Source organism: Arvicola amphibius, chromosome 6 (genome assembly GCF_903992535.2).
Source record: "Arvicola amphibius chromosome 6, mArvAmp1.2, whole genome shotgun sequence".
Classification (NCBI taxonomy): domain Eukaryota; kingdom Metazoa; phylum Chordata; class Mammalia; order Rodentia; family Cricetidae; genus Arvicola; species Arvicola amphibius.
In genome coordinates this window covers 94955197-94972179 of record NC_052052.2, presented here as the reverse complement: position 1 = coordinate 94972179, position 16983 = coordinate 94955197, and the positions used below count along the sequence as shown (strand labels likewise).

General features: G+C 39.6%; 1 protein-coding gene across 3 annotated transcripts in view; it reads right to left on the bottom strand.

Annotated features, from left to right (window-relative positions):
• The window catches only part of Nebl (nebulette), a 348833-nt gene that overhangs the window by 22173 nt on the left and 309677 nt on the right, over window positions 1-16983 (bottom strand). The window contains exons 21-27 of one of the 3 annotated variants that reach the window (XM_038334492.1): window positions 15206-15310; window positions 12981-13073; window positions 8479-8571; window positions 7140-7232; window positions 5659-5751; window positions 4449-4553; window positions 3424-3595 (exon numbers count right to left, since the gene is read on the bottom strand). In XM_038334492.1, the coding sequence (XP_038190420.1) occupies window positions 3424-3595; window positions 4449-4553; window positions 5659-5751; window positions 7140-7232; window positions 8479-8571; window positions 12981-13073; window positions 15206-15310 (754 nt within the window). Of the gene's footprint in view, window positions 1-349; window positions 443-3423; window positions 3596-4448; window positions 4554-5658; window positions 5752-7139; window positions 7233-8478; window positions 8572-12980; window positions 13074-15205; window positions 15311-16983 lie in introns of all 3 variants that reach the window. The other 2 variants (XM_038334490.1, XM_038334491.1) reach the window with 2 other exon arrangements.

Genomic DNA, 16983 nt, shown 5'->3' with positions numbered 1-16983 from the left:
AATCTCCCTTCTGTCCCAGAAGCTCTTTGCAATCCAAATAACCAGATCCGCAGTCCCAGAAAGCCTATAGAATCACATTTACCAATGAAAGGCAAATGAAAGTATGCTCTAGACACCATTTTAAATTAATCTAGGACAAACTAATGTAGGATTTATTTCCAAGTTCCTTTTATAAGTTTTGTTTTCATAAATAACTAATGTTATTCTAAAGTGACATAGTACATTTCTCGCATTTTCTGAATTCTCAGCTTTCAATTTCCATGGTATGTTTGCCACAGTGAAAACTATAATGCATCATTATTAACTTTCAAAGGAAACCTAGGGAAACAGAGAGAAACTCAAACAATACCAGAGAGCATATGGAGACTTCTAGACTGAATATTGTCCTCCAGGGGGTCAAGGTCGAAGATGGAGCCAGGATCTGTGCGCCATACTTTGAGGTCTTTCACCAAAAGGAAGAAACCAAGAGATAAAGAGGGAGCTTTGAAAAGTCAGCAAGGGAAACAGTCAAGCAAAGGCAACATGTTAAAAGTTGCCCAGTGCACTTCAGAGCCAGAGAAATGGGGAGCCGTCCTCACTTTCATCCAATGTGAGCAGCCAGGTTTCTTCACTGCGCAGCATGAGAGTCTCCATGAAGCACCTACGGCTCAGCCCAAGGTACATTCACACATGGCTGCCATGTTCAGTTCTATAGCATCCCCAACCCCCAGCACTCCTGTGCTTCACCCAAAAACAGACAGCATCTGCTCAAGTTCCTGCCTGAGGACACCTGAGTCGCATGGGAAATGACAGAAATGCTTTTGTTTAAAACTGTCCTCTCCCTGTAACAGGAAAGAATGCTGGAAATGTAGACAAGTGGCAGGTTCAGTTTTCATTCCAAGACTGCTGGGGTCTATGGGAACAAATAAAACCATAGAGGACACATTTATCCCAATTCCGTAGAAAGGATTCTAACAAGGAACCATGAGGGATGGGGCCTGAAGGCATGCGCAAACATGCTTTCTGCCCTCAATGAATCATAGATTAGTTACTTCTGTGTTCAGTTACCACACTGTCACCATAGTTTATGTCTGAAGTGTCCCCACAAAGGTCCATGTATTGAAGACACCGTCACTAGCCTGTGATGACATTTTTAAAAGTTGTATAAACTTCAAGAGGTGATCCCTAGTGACAGGAAGTTAAGCAACTGGGGCATTTAAGACCACCTTGGGACAAGCCCACCCAACTCTCCATTGTTTTCCAGTGGCTGCCTTTCTCTGTCGCTCTGACTGCCCTGCACTGCCTTGCCACAAGACCCAAAGCCAGAGAGCCAAAAGACCATGGGTTCAAACCTCATGCTGTCAGACAAACGAACACAATTCCTCTTTAAGTTGATTCCTCAAATATTTCGTCACAATGACAGACATCTGACTAACAAACACAGCAGCCAATGTGCCCTTCTTTTAGCTACAGGCAAAACTCAAGTTTAATGATTTGTGAATGTATTTGTTGTCGCAATGCTTGGACCTAAGAGGACTGTGCACTGATACAAAACTGGTAAATAAATACCCAATTATGGAAGAAATGAGGGGAGCTTAAGATAGCATAATTAGAGAACGAAAAGCAAAGACTTTCTTCTCAATGGTATACTGTGGAATATAGGCCAAGCACTGTTCTCTGTTATGACCTAACTCATATCTACTACTATAGGCACTGCTGTTGTTATCATTTCATAGGTAAGAAACCTGAGACTAAGAAGGAATCAGTACCCCTGCCAAGTGCATTCAGCTAGTAAACAGCAGCAGCAGAGCTCAACAAAAATAGGAGCAGCATCAACCGTCTTGGTCTGCACTCATCAGCAAATCCATGAACATGTATTTCCATTCATGATGTAGACCCTGGCTCACTGGGACATTTAGTGTTGGTTAAATGTATTTTGTTTTATGATCTTATAAACAAGCCTTCATGGACACTGATTTTTCCCCATAAGAAAAAAGAAACTGACTCCTAGATTGTCCATTGAATAAATAATTTTAGTTATAAATCTATATTTTAAAAAATAGTGATAAGTGCTATTGAAAATACTATAAATACTAACTGAGAGCCCTGTCTAGACAGTTTCATCGCTTTTAGCGATGATTTCACCATCATTCCTAGCCCCTCGTCTTTGTAGGACCCCAGGGTGAGATGAATCACACCACTCTGTCTTATGAGTTATTAGCACAAATCAATGAAACTACTCCTGCATCACTTGTACTGAAAACATCACAATTCATCCATCCATCTTACTATGGCCCGGTAAGTAATCAACCTGGGGAAATGAGTGAAGCTATCAATAGCCTACAGATAGGCCTGGAGTACTTCTTTGGAAAATACTCTGCTTCCCGTTGGTAAGGCTCCAAGTCACTCAGGGCTCTGATGTTAGCACTCTCGCTTTAGACTAAATGTTACTCTGAAATGTGTGCTTCCCCACCCAACCCACCTCTCCACACCCTTCCACTGCTCTGACTCTCCAGCAGAAGCCCTTCCCTTGCAGAGGAAGGTAATCTAACTGAAGTTACTGAGAGCGATACACCGTGATTGCCAAAACCTCTCTGACTGGGATGGCAACTTGTACGGTCAACTTGACAGAATCTAAAGCCTCCGTGGAGACACATCCCTGGACACACCTGGGAGGGATTATCTTGACTGAGGTAACTAAGGTGGGGAGACCCATCCTAAATGCAGGTGTGCCATTCTACGCGTTGCGGTCCTGGAGTGGATGAAAGGGAGAGAGTGAGCTAAGCACAAGTGTTCAGCCTTCCTTGCTTCCTAGGCACAGACGCAATGTGACCGACTGCCTCCAGCTGCTCCTGCCACAACTTCGTGATCTATGCTGAGACTTCATGGCTTTCCTTTCCAGCCTGCTTCCACGTCAGCTAGATTCCTGCTGATAGCTCAAACCACATTCCCTAGGATGCCCCTAGACTGAATGTAAGAAAAAGACACAATGAAGAAAGGGTTCCTCTCTAAACAACCAGGCTTTCAGGTGGCCCCCAAATATCCTAGCTCAGAAACACAGTTCAAAAATACAAGTGATTTGTGTGACAGAATACCATCAGATTCTGTTTAACCACAAAAGGACCTAAACAGGAAATAACTCTTCGGTCTCCCACGGACATGATGTCTACGGTGTAACACTTTCACCCAGCAAGCACACATGCTCCAGGAAGCAGAATGTTCAACCATTATAATCACTGCTCTCAGGGATGCTGCTGCTTAACAAGGCGATATCACACAGAACTCTGGGAAATAGAAAATACCGGTAATACTGAAATCCCTTTCAGCACGATGCCGGAGCATTCTACCTGTGATCTAGTTGAAATTTACCCAAACCTGTGAGGTTGGATGAATGTGGGCATGGTCTTTTGCCCATGCATACCAGCGAGAAGACCACACACTTACCCACAATGATCCCAGGTCTCCGATCCATCTCCACGACATGAGGCTGGACGCCTTTATAGGCAGCATCGCTTACAACCTGGGTGTTCTTCCTTGCCCTCTCCATCACAGGGTCATCCACAATGGGAGTGAAGCCTCGCCCCTTTGTCTTCTCAAAATCTTCATGATATTTGACCTGAAAAAGAAGAAAAAGTATTATTAATTCAAACTGAAATTCCGCATTGCCTCACAAAATTTTTGCACAAATACCCCCAAAAAATGTCAGAAACCAAGCACCGATAATTTTATATTTTTAAACACTATAAATAGCATCTTCTTTAAATGATATGAAAACCTATATATCAGTAAGCTATTAAAGACAATTACTTAAAAACACTAGTTATTGCATAAAACACACAGTTTGACTACAAATTGCTTTCCTATCTTTCACCTGTAATATGCAACAGTGATTAGTCATCGGAGCATAATTCTTCAAGACGACAGTGCTACTTAAAATTAGATTAAGAGAGTTATATATATATATATATTGTGTAAAATTTCATATATACTTATAAAAAATGTATATTATAAAACATACATTCTTTTCATTTTCTAAAATTCAAAGAGAGCAATAATTGTTAAGACTAGCTTAAGCTAAACACTTTAAATGGGTAAACTTTATGGTAAAAAAAATTGATACAAAACTGCTTTTGAAACACACTCAAAAATATTCTTTATAATATGCAAATATACCAATATAAGTCTTAAAGTTAAGTAAAAAACAAAGTCTAGATAAATGTCATTTACACATGTATTTATAATTATCAAGTTAGAAATAAAAACACACCAGAAATCGTGGGGAAATTATTTTATTAGAGTAAATATTTCCATTACATTTCAGTGTAGTTTAAACACCCTGCCCCAAGGGCTCATTCCCATGCCCGTGTGTTGTTAGTTGTCCAGATTAATAGTGAACTATGCCATCCAAACACTTCTTGCCATTCCTTAGTATGTTTTAGTCACGGAGACAATGATCTGTCGCATCCTACCATGGAAGCATGGTTTTGTGCTTCTTTAACATGTCTCAAAGCAGGTGTATCTAAGATCAGACACGGTCTGCCTTTCATTTGCCTGTGGTCCTGCGTGTATTTCACCTGCAAAGGAAACAGCAGACATTCATATAACTGGATAACTATAATCTAAAAGCTACATAACATTTTAAAGCTTTTCAAATTGGTGAGTAATGTGCAACCTACTCAGAATTATTTCCCAGGTAGCTTTTCTTTCAGTGGATTACATTTTGTTCCAGAATAGTAACCTAAATTACACTCTTGATGATTCCCCTTAAAGTACTGTATAAAGGACTTAAGTCTGTTGAGAGCAAACAAACACGTGTGCCCAACAGTCAGGAAATGACCACAGTGGACCTGCTCAGCACATTTAAACTGGGGAGATAAAACATGAAACAGAGCCCAGTCGAATTTTCTATTGCTAAGCAATGTTTTACTCTAAGAGTGTTGAGGGAAGTACATGAGACATCTTCTAATTTCCTTTCTTTTTTCCCTCTCTAGAGAATGAGGAACACGAGGAACAGTTCTATGTTTTCTTCTGAGCAGTTAGAGCTTAAAGACAATTGATGCTGAATACATCCAGTCTCTCTGGACAGGAATGCTACGAGAGAGCTGTCAACTATGAATCCCATATGCTGACCCCCAGGCACGAAATCTGCCCGGTGTGCTGGGCTCAGGGCTCAGAACTGTGGGCATTTCCGGATTCCTGCCATGGAGCCCTGGAGCCCTACATTTCACTAAGGCGATGCATACTCACCGTGAACCATTTTCCTGATTTAGTTTTAATGATATTAACTGCACTAACCCTTTTATCTTCTGAATTCTTATTCTGAACTACTCGTTTTTGTAGAAAGCATTTAATAACTCATGTTCGGTGAAGTACATTAGTAAAATTACAAATTTTTAATTTATATATTAAAGACTTGGTCAGTTTCAAAGACATTGAATAAAATAACATGGTTCTTAGCTTAAATAAACTATAGATGTAGCTATCAGTCATATCTAGGAATATTAACAAGGGATTGCACAATAACGTAAATGTGTATAGTGAGAACTTTTGGGATTCATCTGCGATAGTATATGTGTTTATTGATATGAATAGATTTTATTCATAAGACAATAAGCAACACAAGTAAATTGTAAAGGATACATCCTCTGCAATGGCCCAAAATGAAGTAAAACCACTTGCCGAGCTAATATTTTCTTGATTCTTCTTTACTCTTTCCATTTCAGGAGTTATGCTTAAAGCCGTGGCCCTTCCCAGTTGACCTTTATAATAAACCTACCATTTCAGAGAAGGAAAATAGAAGATTGTGAATCAGCTCAACAAAAACGGAATCACGTCATATTTAATTTTAAAGGACTAGCCAAGGACTGGAAGTCATTAAGACAAAGGAGAAAGGAAGGGGAGGGTGAGGACTGGAAACGCTTTCATCTTCAAGCCTCTATTTCATTTTGGCATAGCAGCGGACCTCTTCTCAATCAGTGTGGCTAGGCTCGCATATATCACCAGTGAGCCTGGAATGAGCCTTTAATCCCAGATGGGTATGAGAAGAAATGCTTTGCGGATGTGACGAGTCTTGTTTGAATAGAATGGACCCACATAACTGTGTTTTCTCAGAAATTAACTTCAGCGGAGCCTTGAAAGGATGGATTTCACAGGTGACCATGGCAAGTCATGTAAAGACATCATGCTCATCTCCATTTCTTTGCTCCTTTTCGCTAACCACATCCCTTCTTCAGAATAATAGTCATAGCAAGAATGGCTGGGAAGAAATGAACATTTACTCCTCCAAAAGATAGCTCTTAGGAAAAGAATCAAATGATAACCTGCCTTTGACTCATAAACTGGTCATGGTTTGAGGCATAAAAGACTTCTTTGAAGATTAATAGATTTCTAAATTTCCTCTTCCAAGGAGCCCACTCTGTACATTAATGGGATCCTAAAAGGATGCTCTCAGTGAACTGTGGGTGGGTTATATAAACAGAGGGATCTAGAGTAGTCCACGAGTCTAAGTAAAAATGCTGCCTTGGGCTAAGTGACTATTAACTGCTCCATTTCACATGCTATAGCCAGTCAACCACACATACTTCACCATTTTCCCCCAGAAACATAGCAAGAATCATCATGGGTGAGAGAAAGGGCCAGGAGGGGCCTGACAAACAAGAACTCAGGCAGGTAGGAACTCTGCAGTCAGAGCACAGAACTGCAGGACCAAGATGCTAGAAACCACCCCAGTCTTTGTAGCAACCACAGAAATCACCAGAATGAAAGTAAGAGGAGGATAATATGCCACAAACTACAGGACAGTCATCTTAGTCCAGCACTGCACAGTACAGCCCCTACCACCTGACACTGTCCCCTGGAGAAGCTGCCGGTCAGCTGAGACCAGCAACTCTCTAATACAGTGCTTCTCAACCTTCCTAAAGCAGCAACCCTCGGATACAGCTTCTCAGGCTATGGAAACCCCAAAACATAAAATTACTTCCTTGCTACTTCATAACTATAGTTTTGCTATTGTTATGAACCATAATGTAAATAGCTGATATGCAGGGTGTGTGATATGTGGGGGTCCCGACCCACAGGTTGAGAACCTTTGCTCTAATACAATTCCCTCATCTGCATATTGACACATTAAATACAAATGATTAATACTGAGATGTTCCCACATTGCTGATATTCTTCTGGTTTTCTTTCACTCTCTTCAGCTCTGGTAGATCCGAAATGGAAGTTGGCTGTTTTAGCTCTCCTTTGTATTTGACCTATAGAGGATATATAAGAATATTAATAAATAGTATAAAGAGCTCCAAGTGACGACCACAAGGGTTGGGACTCAAATCCACTCTTGCTTTTAACATAGTGACCTCCTATTGACTGAACTCAAGTGATCAGGAAGAGCTGATTATGCTGCTTAAAGGGGGATCTTCAATAAGCAGTCTGTTTCCTGCCACAGCTAGCTACAAACTTTACAAAGGAAAGCAATGGAGCTAAGGGAACACCCTTAAAAAGAACCATCATAATGGTGCCACGGCAATAAACCAGAAGGAAGGCCCCATGGCAGGATGGGTAAGTGCTTTAGTCTGCTTCTGGCCTCCTAATTCCCACCATTAAAACATCCCTGACTTCTTCCTCTACCTTCAGAGGTTTAAAGATACACAAGGTTCACTTTTACTTTCCTCCTCCACCTGAGAGAACTTAACTCTTACATTTGAAACTCTTTCAAACTGCCAGTTTGGCAAGAAAGGGGCTATTCTCACTATTGAGGAAAGTTCCAAAAAAAAAAAAAAAAAAAAAAAAAAGGTTGACAAAAGGTAAAAGATAACTACTTGGAGCTACCCTACAGGGATTTCTAAATTCCAGGAGGCCTAAGTTCAAGTCCCAGCTCTGCCCTTACTTGCCACAGATTCTTGGCATGGTCTCTGACTCCTCAAAATTCAGTTTTCCACATCCAACCATCCAAGAAATTAATGATGATGAGCTCATGTGTTCACATATAATATTAAAAGAAGGGCTAGCATAGAGCAGAGGTCCCCTCGGTTAACTAGGACAACTTTATTGCAATGGATTATTAAATGACTGGCTGGTGTCTCCCATTTCATTTATGAGGTGTCTTGCCTTGGCGCTGCATGGTAGAGGGCCCATCAAGCCAAGTCTTCTCTTGTCCAGTCTCTAATATTGTTTCCCCCTCCAATACATACACCTCTTTATTTCCCAGCTTCTTACTTAGATGCAATTTTAGAGATTTAGGAGTAAACTAAAGAGTTCAAGAAGAAAAGATGTGGCTCTTATGGCTCCTCATGTCCCAGCAAACAGGACAAAGCCCTCTTGAGTAAGAAAGTAGGATGCAGACTTCCTGACTCACACAAGAGTCACACTCTATGCCCTCCAATGTGTGACTGTGTGAAAGCATGCCCAAATGCCCAGGGTCCACTGGTTCACAGAGCGTCCTTTTGAAAAAGAAAAATACATCCTGTTAGATAAAATATAAAAGAAAACAGAATGACTTGCCGCACTCAGCTGCTCCTGGTTCCTCCTCACTCTCTCTATTTCTGGGGTCATGGTTACTGGAGTGGCCTTATAGTTCTGATCTTTATACTGGAGCTGAGAAACAAAGCATAAGATTGTTTGGAATCGGGAGAAATAAATGTGTAACACAGGAACATACTAATGGAAATGTCACGTGCTACAGATCATTAATATTTTATCTTTTCTCCATGAACTAATAGTCATTTTTAAATTACTTAAAAATTCATATAGTGTATTTTGATCATATTCTTCCTCTCCTCTAATGCCTCTCAAATATTCCCCCCTGCTTATCTACAAACGTTTTGTCATTTTTCCCCTCAAAAAAGAAACAAAAACCAAAAGCAATAAAGCCAAAAATACCAAAACAAAATAAAACAAATGCACACACACAAACAAAAAAACATACAAAAAACCCCAACAACAACATTTCCATGTTTCTGTCATGTTGGCCAGTTACTTGTGGTCATGGAGTCTGACCTAAAATGTGCTTGATACTCTATTAATCAAAAATGACTTTCATATTCTCAGCAAGTATCAATTGGAAATAGCTTCTTGGGTAAGGATAAGGCTTTGTATCCACTTTTTCCAGATGTCATCTTGAGACCCTAGTCCCCAACTTTTTCCTTGTCAAATATTCTAAACTTTTCCTTTCATTGATAAACTTTACATTATATAATTTATTGATTACTTCCTGATTTTGATTTCATCAATAATAAGGAATTATACCTTCTGTCAGTTCACCAATTCTTGACATTAAAGTAATGTTTACTAAATTGCCATCTTATTCTTAAAATGATTTATTATCATTGTCATTTAGAAAGGAGTCATGTTAAATGTAAAATAGACTCTTGTCATCACTCAATGCATTGAGAAAAAAGTCACAAAGACCCCACGCCCGTACTGCAGTGGCATACCGTCTCTACCAACTTTCCACACAGGAACCTCAGTTTCTCCCCTTACCAAGTTCTAACATCAGAAGACCTGACATTTGGCCTAACACTACAGAAGATGACCTACTGCATACAGATCTTCTTTCTTAACCGAGGGCAGAAGAGACAACTTCACCACCACAGTCAACTGCCCCAACAATTCCACATCGCAAGAAATGAAAGTGCTCCAAACACAGAGCAAAGGGATGGCGTATGTGCTTGAAAGTTTCTGATGGCTGAGCTCAAACTGGAAGAGAAAATTCTTTTGCAAGGAGCTGTGCAGTGACAGTCAATGCATTTTCTGAATTATTCAGCCTTAGGGCATTATACAGACCTTGCTCTCAAAATGCATACTCTTATGAACGAACATAAAAATGAAGAAAATTTTGAGAAGCCTGGAGAATAAATGGAAAGGGTTGGATTTCTTCCAATGTACCCTCTCCCTAAGGAGCAACATTCTGTGCACAGTTGCATGTAAGAGTTTAGGCAAGTTCTCAGTATGGGAGTGATAGAGATATTGAGTATGGAATGCTATCTCCACTTCCAAGGAAGGACCAAACAGTGGCACTCATTGTAATGAGACTTCATTTGTTCCGATGCTGTGCTCCCATCATGTGTGGTATTTTAATACCACAGAAAAGCACTGGAGGAAATAAGACCACATTGCTGATGTTCTTCTGCTTTTCTTTAGCTCTCTTTAGCTGGGGAGGATCTGAAATGGCTGCTGCATGCTTAATTCCTTCTTTGTATTTCACCTGAATAATTTATTTTAAAATGTAGTTAATTTATTCTATCCAAAGCTTAAAATAGTTTAGAATTCTTCTATTGTTGCCACTGTATAATTGAATTTTTCTTCCAATATTATATTCCCTTTAGTAAGAAACAATTTCTTATATTTTCTCATGCTTTCTTTATCCTGAAGTACAAATAATTCACATTTATCCCTCACTATAAGTATTCTTCAATTAGTATAAAAAACATTGATTCTGACCAAAAGCTTTATAATTAAGCATATATGCCAAATGCCTTAGAAATTATTGTAATATAATAATTTATTATTTTCTGTCTGATAAACAGTTTTATATATTAATGTGTTACTTAGAATTTAACATGTACTTAAAGGCAAAAATCAAATTGACTTAGCCTCAGAGTCTTGCAAATATTGACATCTGACTGAAAGCACAGATGTAATCAAATTGAACAAGGAAAAAAAAGAAATATGGCTACAAAAAAGAGAAAGGGAAGAGGTTCATGTGTCTTCACATCTTCTGCCAGCTGGTGGCATTGTCCTGGGAGTTTGGAAACCTTTCCACATGGAAAGTAACTGGTCCAGCTGGGGACTGCAGGCTAGAATTACAGGCACCCTGGTTCTGGTTACCTGTTTCGGCACTGATGTATAAGCAGGCACCACACTCCCCAGCCATGCAGCAGCCCACAGTGAGATGCTCCCACCATGATGGACCATGAGCCAAAAAGAATCTTTGCTCTTTTAAGTGGCTTCTTGTCAGGTATTTGGTCATGCCATGGAAAGAGTCGCTAACACACTTATATGCTGACACTCATTCCATACACGAATCGCCCCTTCAGCTAGATCTATTTAGAGGAAAATCAACTGGAAAATGATAATGCATAGGGAAAGAAAACAAACAAGCAAGAGCTTCCCCTTCAGGTGGCATCTTTATAACTAAAACTCACAGAAGACAGGACGTGGGCAGAGAGAACCTACCTACGTAAGAACGAAGAGTGCACACTGGAAATTAGCTGAGATTTAAATCTCCACCAAATACATTTTAGAAATCACTCGGTAATGCTTAAAGCTGAAATATAGGCCCCTCAAAGTCTTAGATACTGTCCATCTTACAGTCTGCAGATTTAACACAAGAGGCCAGTCTCAACCAAGACCCAAAACAGTTAAATGGAAAGTTCACTCAGACAGGTTTCCTCTAAATGAAATCCAAAATCAGATCTTAGCACAGAGAGCTAATAGCAAAAAGGCTTGTCTTCAGAGGTGGAAAAATGTCAGGATGTTTAAATGTTAGAGAATCACCTCCTGGTTTGACAGATCGGGCTAATCTTGAAAGGCCAAGTTTCCATTTGAATATTAAGCAGAGGGTTATGTGGTTATGGCCCAGCCTCAGAGACACAGACCTATACATTTATTGTTTGCTAGAAAAGACTCGGGGAGAAAAGATGACATACTGCTCTGTTTTCTGTGATTTTTCTTAGGAGGAAAAGTCCAACATAACTAAAAGTGAACATTTTTGTTTTTCAAGACTCTTCATAAAAATACACAGTCACTTCCTGTAGAGGAACAACTAGACATCGTACATACTGTAGAACATTTGTAACTGTGACAGTGATGGGTGCATTTCAAACACTGTCATTGCAGAGAGAAGGAATGTAACACTTTATACATCTTTCCCAAACTAACTTCTCTGCCAGAATCAAGTGGCGCCTGATTCAGATTCCCATTAAACAAAATGTCATTCACTCTAACTCAGACCTTGGCCTCCCAGTCCTCTCTCTAGATACTATCCTCGGGACAGGACTTCCTTATGGCACAAAGATTGGCAGCACTCATGCGCTGCACAGTTTTATGACTTTCCTTGCCCCTCCTGGAATTCCTTTCCAATAGAAATCACCACCTAGTCACATGCTCGGAACACTACCTAATTCTGACTTAGCCCCAATGCATGTCATGAAAGCAGTTCTATCTGGACGGTTTAAAGGAAAGTTCTAGAAGGTTGCATCTCCAAGACTAGAGGTGAAGAGTGGAGCAGGGAATGAATGCTAAGGAAAAAATCATTTTTCACACTCATGGCAAGAAATTAAACATATAAAATGCACTCAAATGCAACCCCCCTCCTGGAAGGACAAGAATTATCTGTTGCTCATGCCCAGCAGTTAATGGCAGAAATTGTCCCTACAGCACTAAACACCTCGTCTGTCATTCCTCAGAGTCAAAACACCATAGGGTAAGATCTTACAATTTATACTCAACAAATATAATTTTCTTTGCTGAGAAAGTAGAGGGGAAATAAGACCAGAAAATAGAAATATGGGCACAGAGCAGTGTCTGGGAAAAACTCAGAAGTGTGATTGACACAGGACAAAAACGAGTTGGTGCTACATTAAAAAAAAAAAATAAGTCTATACCACTTCAGCTACCATATAAACATACTGAGCCCTTTGATCATTTCATTGCAGGTCCAATTCCTTTGCTCCAAGAGGTGGAAAAATATTCAAGGTGTCCTTTCTCTGTAAAATTTAACACAGCTAAAATTCTGTTCCAAAAGATGAAACGTAATCCTAGATCTTATTAAAATGGCCGATGTCTTCTTTCCGCTGTTCTAAGTGAAAGGAAACGGAGCTTCAGGTTGAAGGGGACAAAGCTGTCCTTTCATTTTGGAAGTTAGACCTTTGATGGTTGATGACATCATCTCTCAGGACCGTGAAGAATAAAAGATGAAAAGCCACCTGCTGAGGAAGAGAACTGAAAACAGGCATGTAGCCCCTGTTTGTGGGAGAGGATAATTAGTACCGTGGAGAACTTACTGAACTGATATTGTGCTGGGTTTTCTTCACCCGCTCAATCTCTGGAGTGTTCCTTAGGGCTGTGCCGGCTCCCACTCCTTCCTTGTAAGATATCTTCATAGCGGGGGGAAAAAGAAAATAAGAACCATAAGGTTATTAGAATTCGAGTCCTAGATCTGCCTGTTACAAAGCAAGACTATTTCTCAGGTTTTACAGTAGTGTGAATACTGGCTTTATTTATGAGGAGCAATGTTACATGAATCAAGGAAATAGCCCATTATTATAATAAATGCTGACTTTGATTTCCGATCTCACAACCTCTTAACTCAGTTAATACTTGTTCTAAGGCATGATGAGTACCTTAGCTAGGGGTAGATTATTTACCCTAAGGATATAAATTGACAATCTACAGTCTCCTGTTTTAAATATAAATGTATGGCAGGACAGTCAAGATTACACAGAGAAACCCTGTCTCACAAAACTAATATAGATGATAGATAGATAGATAGATAGATAGATAGATAGATAGATAGATAGATGATAGATAGATAGATAGATAGATAGATAGATGATAGATAGATAGATAATATAAATACATGACATTTGTGTATTTGAGAAAAATCAAATGACATGCTAGCAAAATTTACTCAGCTGTTAGCATTTAGCCCCAAACAAGGGAGGTGTCACACCATTGCTAATCTGCCAAATACAAAAGTCCCTCACTGTCTCACAGTGTCAGCCTTGACTCTCGTATTGTCCTCATCCTCCCCTTTGTTGAGTTATTCAAGTCACTCCGGAGATTCTTGACATCTACCCCTTCTAAGCACAAAGCAAAACAAAACTAAAGTTCTACAAGGAAAATCGGTGGCTCTAGTGAGTCCCATGAGGTCATAATGATCCCACCAGTGACACTGGCTAACCAATGGACAGACACCACAGGGGCTGGGAGAGTAATATTAGACCTGAACTGAAAGAGATGAAAATCAGGAACATCACAGATCGCTGGGACTGGAAGCAGCTCTTTCTCTGACCTTCCAGTAGGAACTCGCATCTCTTTGCACAGCCTGGATCTTCTTAGGGAGATCCCAGACTTACCAGTCAGTCTACCTCTCTGGAGAGTGAGAGTTGGCCAGTTACTGAGAAAGTGGAGAGTATTCCAGAAGTCCTTAAGCTTAAAGACACTTGCCCTTGGTTGTACTTAAGTACTAAATGACTGGGCCACTTCTACACTATTGTATTTGACTGTATGGGCCATTTGAAAAATCCATCACAAAATCCAGGTTTATACATTTATCAATTAGCAGAGGCCAACTTTCTTAACAGTACCCAGGCAATACATATAAAAGCAGGGAAGTTCATAGGTCGGTTTTAAACTAGTGAGTCTCTAGGTATGATGTCCGTGCAAATTGAGTGACAACCTGGAGGAAGGTCCCTTCATGTGTTTACATTCATCTTCACAGTAAAATTAGTGTGGAAGCTAAGACTTTTCCTAAGCTAAAATTCAGTCAACACCTGCCATTTGTGTCTAATACAAAATTTGGATTTGAAATTCCAAACAAATCTAACAACTAGAATTTATGAAAATAGTTTATTTTTATTTTGGAAAACTAAATTTGTGTGGCAAAAAAACGTAAGCAATTCAGGAAAAAAACAGATAATGAAGGAAAAGACATCCTAAAAAAAAATAACAGTTTAGCAGAACTTTTACCTAACGTGAACAAGGACCTAGATAAAATCCCCAGAGCTACAAGAATAGATAGATAGATAGATAGATAGATAGATAGATAGATAGATAGATAGATAGATAGATAGATAGATAGATAAATAGATAGATAGATAGATAGATAGATTGATAGGTAGGTAGATAGATAGATAGATAGATAGATAGATAGATAGATAGATAGATAGATAGATAGATAGATAGATAGATAATTTGAACTGTAACAAAATACAGAGTGGGCATCTCTAACAAAAATTTCTAAAATTTAAACTTTCTGACAGCCAGCAAGTGGCAAGCTCCCCACCTGACCCCTGTGATGTTTTGGTCATAGCTCAGGTGCACTAAAAATAACCCATGGAATTGTCACCGCCTGTGACTAAAAGGGCTCCATGAAGCCCAAATGACTTTTATGTTTAGACCTACATCTCATCCCCACTTTAACTTTTTATGCGCATGCAAATATCCCGAAATCCGAACCAAAGCTGGAATTGTCTAACCCTGAGACCTTCGTACCGCAGCTACTCACATTGCTAATGTTCTGTTGCGTCGTCTTGATTCTCTGGATTTCAGGAGTGTCTACCACAGTGGAGTACTTGGAAAGCATCTTCTCAGCTTCGTCTTTATACTTTCTCTAAAAACATAAAATCATTAAAAATTGAAATCTCTTTGTGGAGGGAGGAGGAGATATGGGGCCAGCTCCAACTCCAGCACACCACATGGCTGTGATTTACAACTTGAGAGTCAAGGTGGACGCTGACACGATCACTAAATCCAGGGTGTGAGCACACGGTCTGTCAGCAGCCCACTCCTGTGCAGGCGGCCATACTCGCCCACGCCATTCAGAAACCCCAGAGAGACGAAATTCTATGTCTTTTCTAAACTTGGGACCTTCTTCTGCGGTGACCCAACTTTCTATGTCTACCTTGTTACAAGCTTCTGGATTGATGTTTTGTTTACTGTTTTTGGTAAAGATCTGTAGCTAAGGAAAACATGCTACGATTTTCATAGTTAAGGTTTTTAAACATCTCAAGTTCCTCTCCAGTAGATGAGTGACAATGAGCTCCTTTAATAAAACCTGGGTTCGCCCTTCATACTAGGACACATAATGTTCTGATGTAATTGGCATTATTTCAACACCCAACACACACTCACTTCTTCATTCCATCTACAAACTGATATCACTATCAAATGCGGAGTTATAGGCACCAGCTAGGAAACATGGGAATTGAGACTCAATTCAAGCACCCCAGTTAGTGAAGGTAACCATACGGCACAGAACCACATGCTAAACCAAGCAAGTGTTGGAATGCAGCTGTCATCACATCCTTCCTCACTGACTCTTGTGTCCATTTGCCCGCTTCACATACTTGCCTGAGATTTACACTCAATTCATGTAGATACAGCCAGCGTCTCCAAGTTCATTGCCTTCGTGCAACATGAGGAACGAGGGACAGAACACCGTGGCTTTAGTACTATTCCAACTGCTGCACAGTCCTAGGTAGGTGACTGAGGAGCAGACAGGCACCTCCCACATTTCTACTGCACTGTCTTGCCCCCGCCACCTTGACTCAACCAATATTGACACTTTCTGCTTTGCTTTAACCAGAATTTGAACAAATGTGTCCAATTTGGGTCAAAACTATTTTCAGCATAAATTTCATTAGTCATAATTAACTCCTTGCTTCTAGAACAATTTCATGTTTTTCATTCTCCTCTATTACTTCTTCCACTGGAATGTATTTTCAAGGTAAATTTTATAGCAAAGACATGATGACTAAATAACGTGTATTTTCAGCCAAGTCAGATTTTATAAGCACCTTGCTCTTTGTTCTTCTATATTTTCTTTTGAGATATTATCTTTCTCACTTTCAGATTTTTAAAAGAAGCAGTCTTGTCTTCCCCCTTTCCACCAGTTCCTTCCTCTACACACAAGCTCCTTTCAGTCCCCGTGTGTGTGTGTGTGTGTGTGTGTGTGTGTGTGTGTGTGTGTGTGTGTGTGTGTTTAAATTCAGGTTCTTCATATGAAAGAAAGCACATAATATTCATCCTTCTGAGAATATTATTGACTTTATTCACACCTAGCTTTTTTAGTTTTTTGAGACTATGTGACAGGCATATTTGGCAAATAAGTTTTACTAAGAAAATTTAGTCTTCTCCAAAATTTTGGCTAACATTATCAGTTGACAATATATAATTTGCCCTACTTCATTTAATTGAAGGCTATTTAAAATATTATTCATTGTGAAATGGAAATAAAAGATTTTTAGAATGATGTTTCTGTTGTATGAATAAAGAATATTCAAG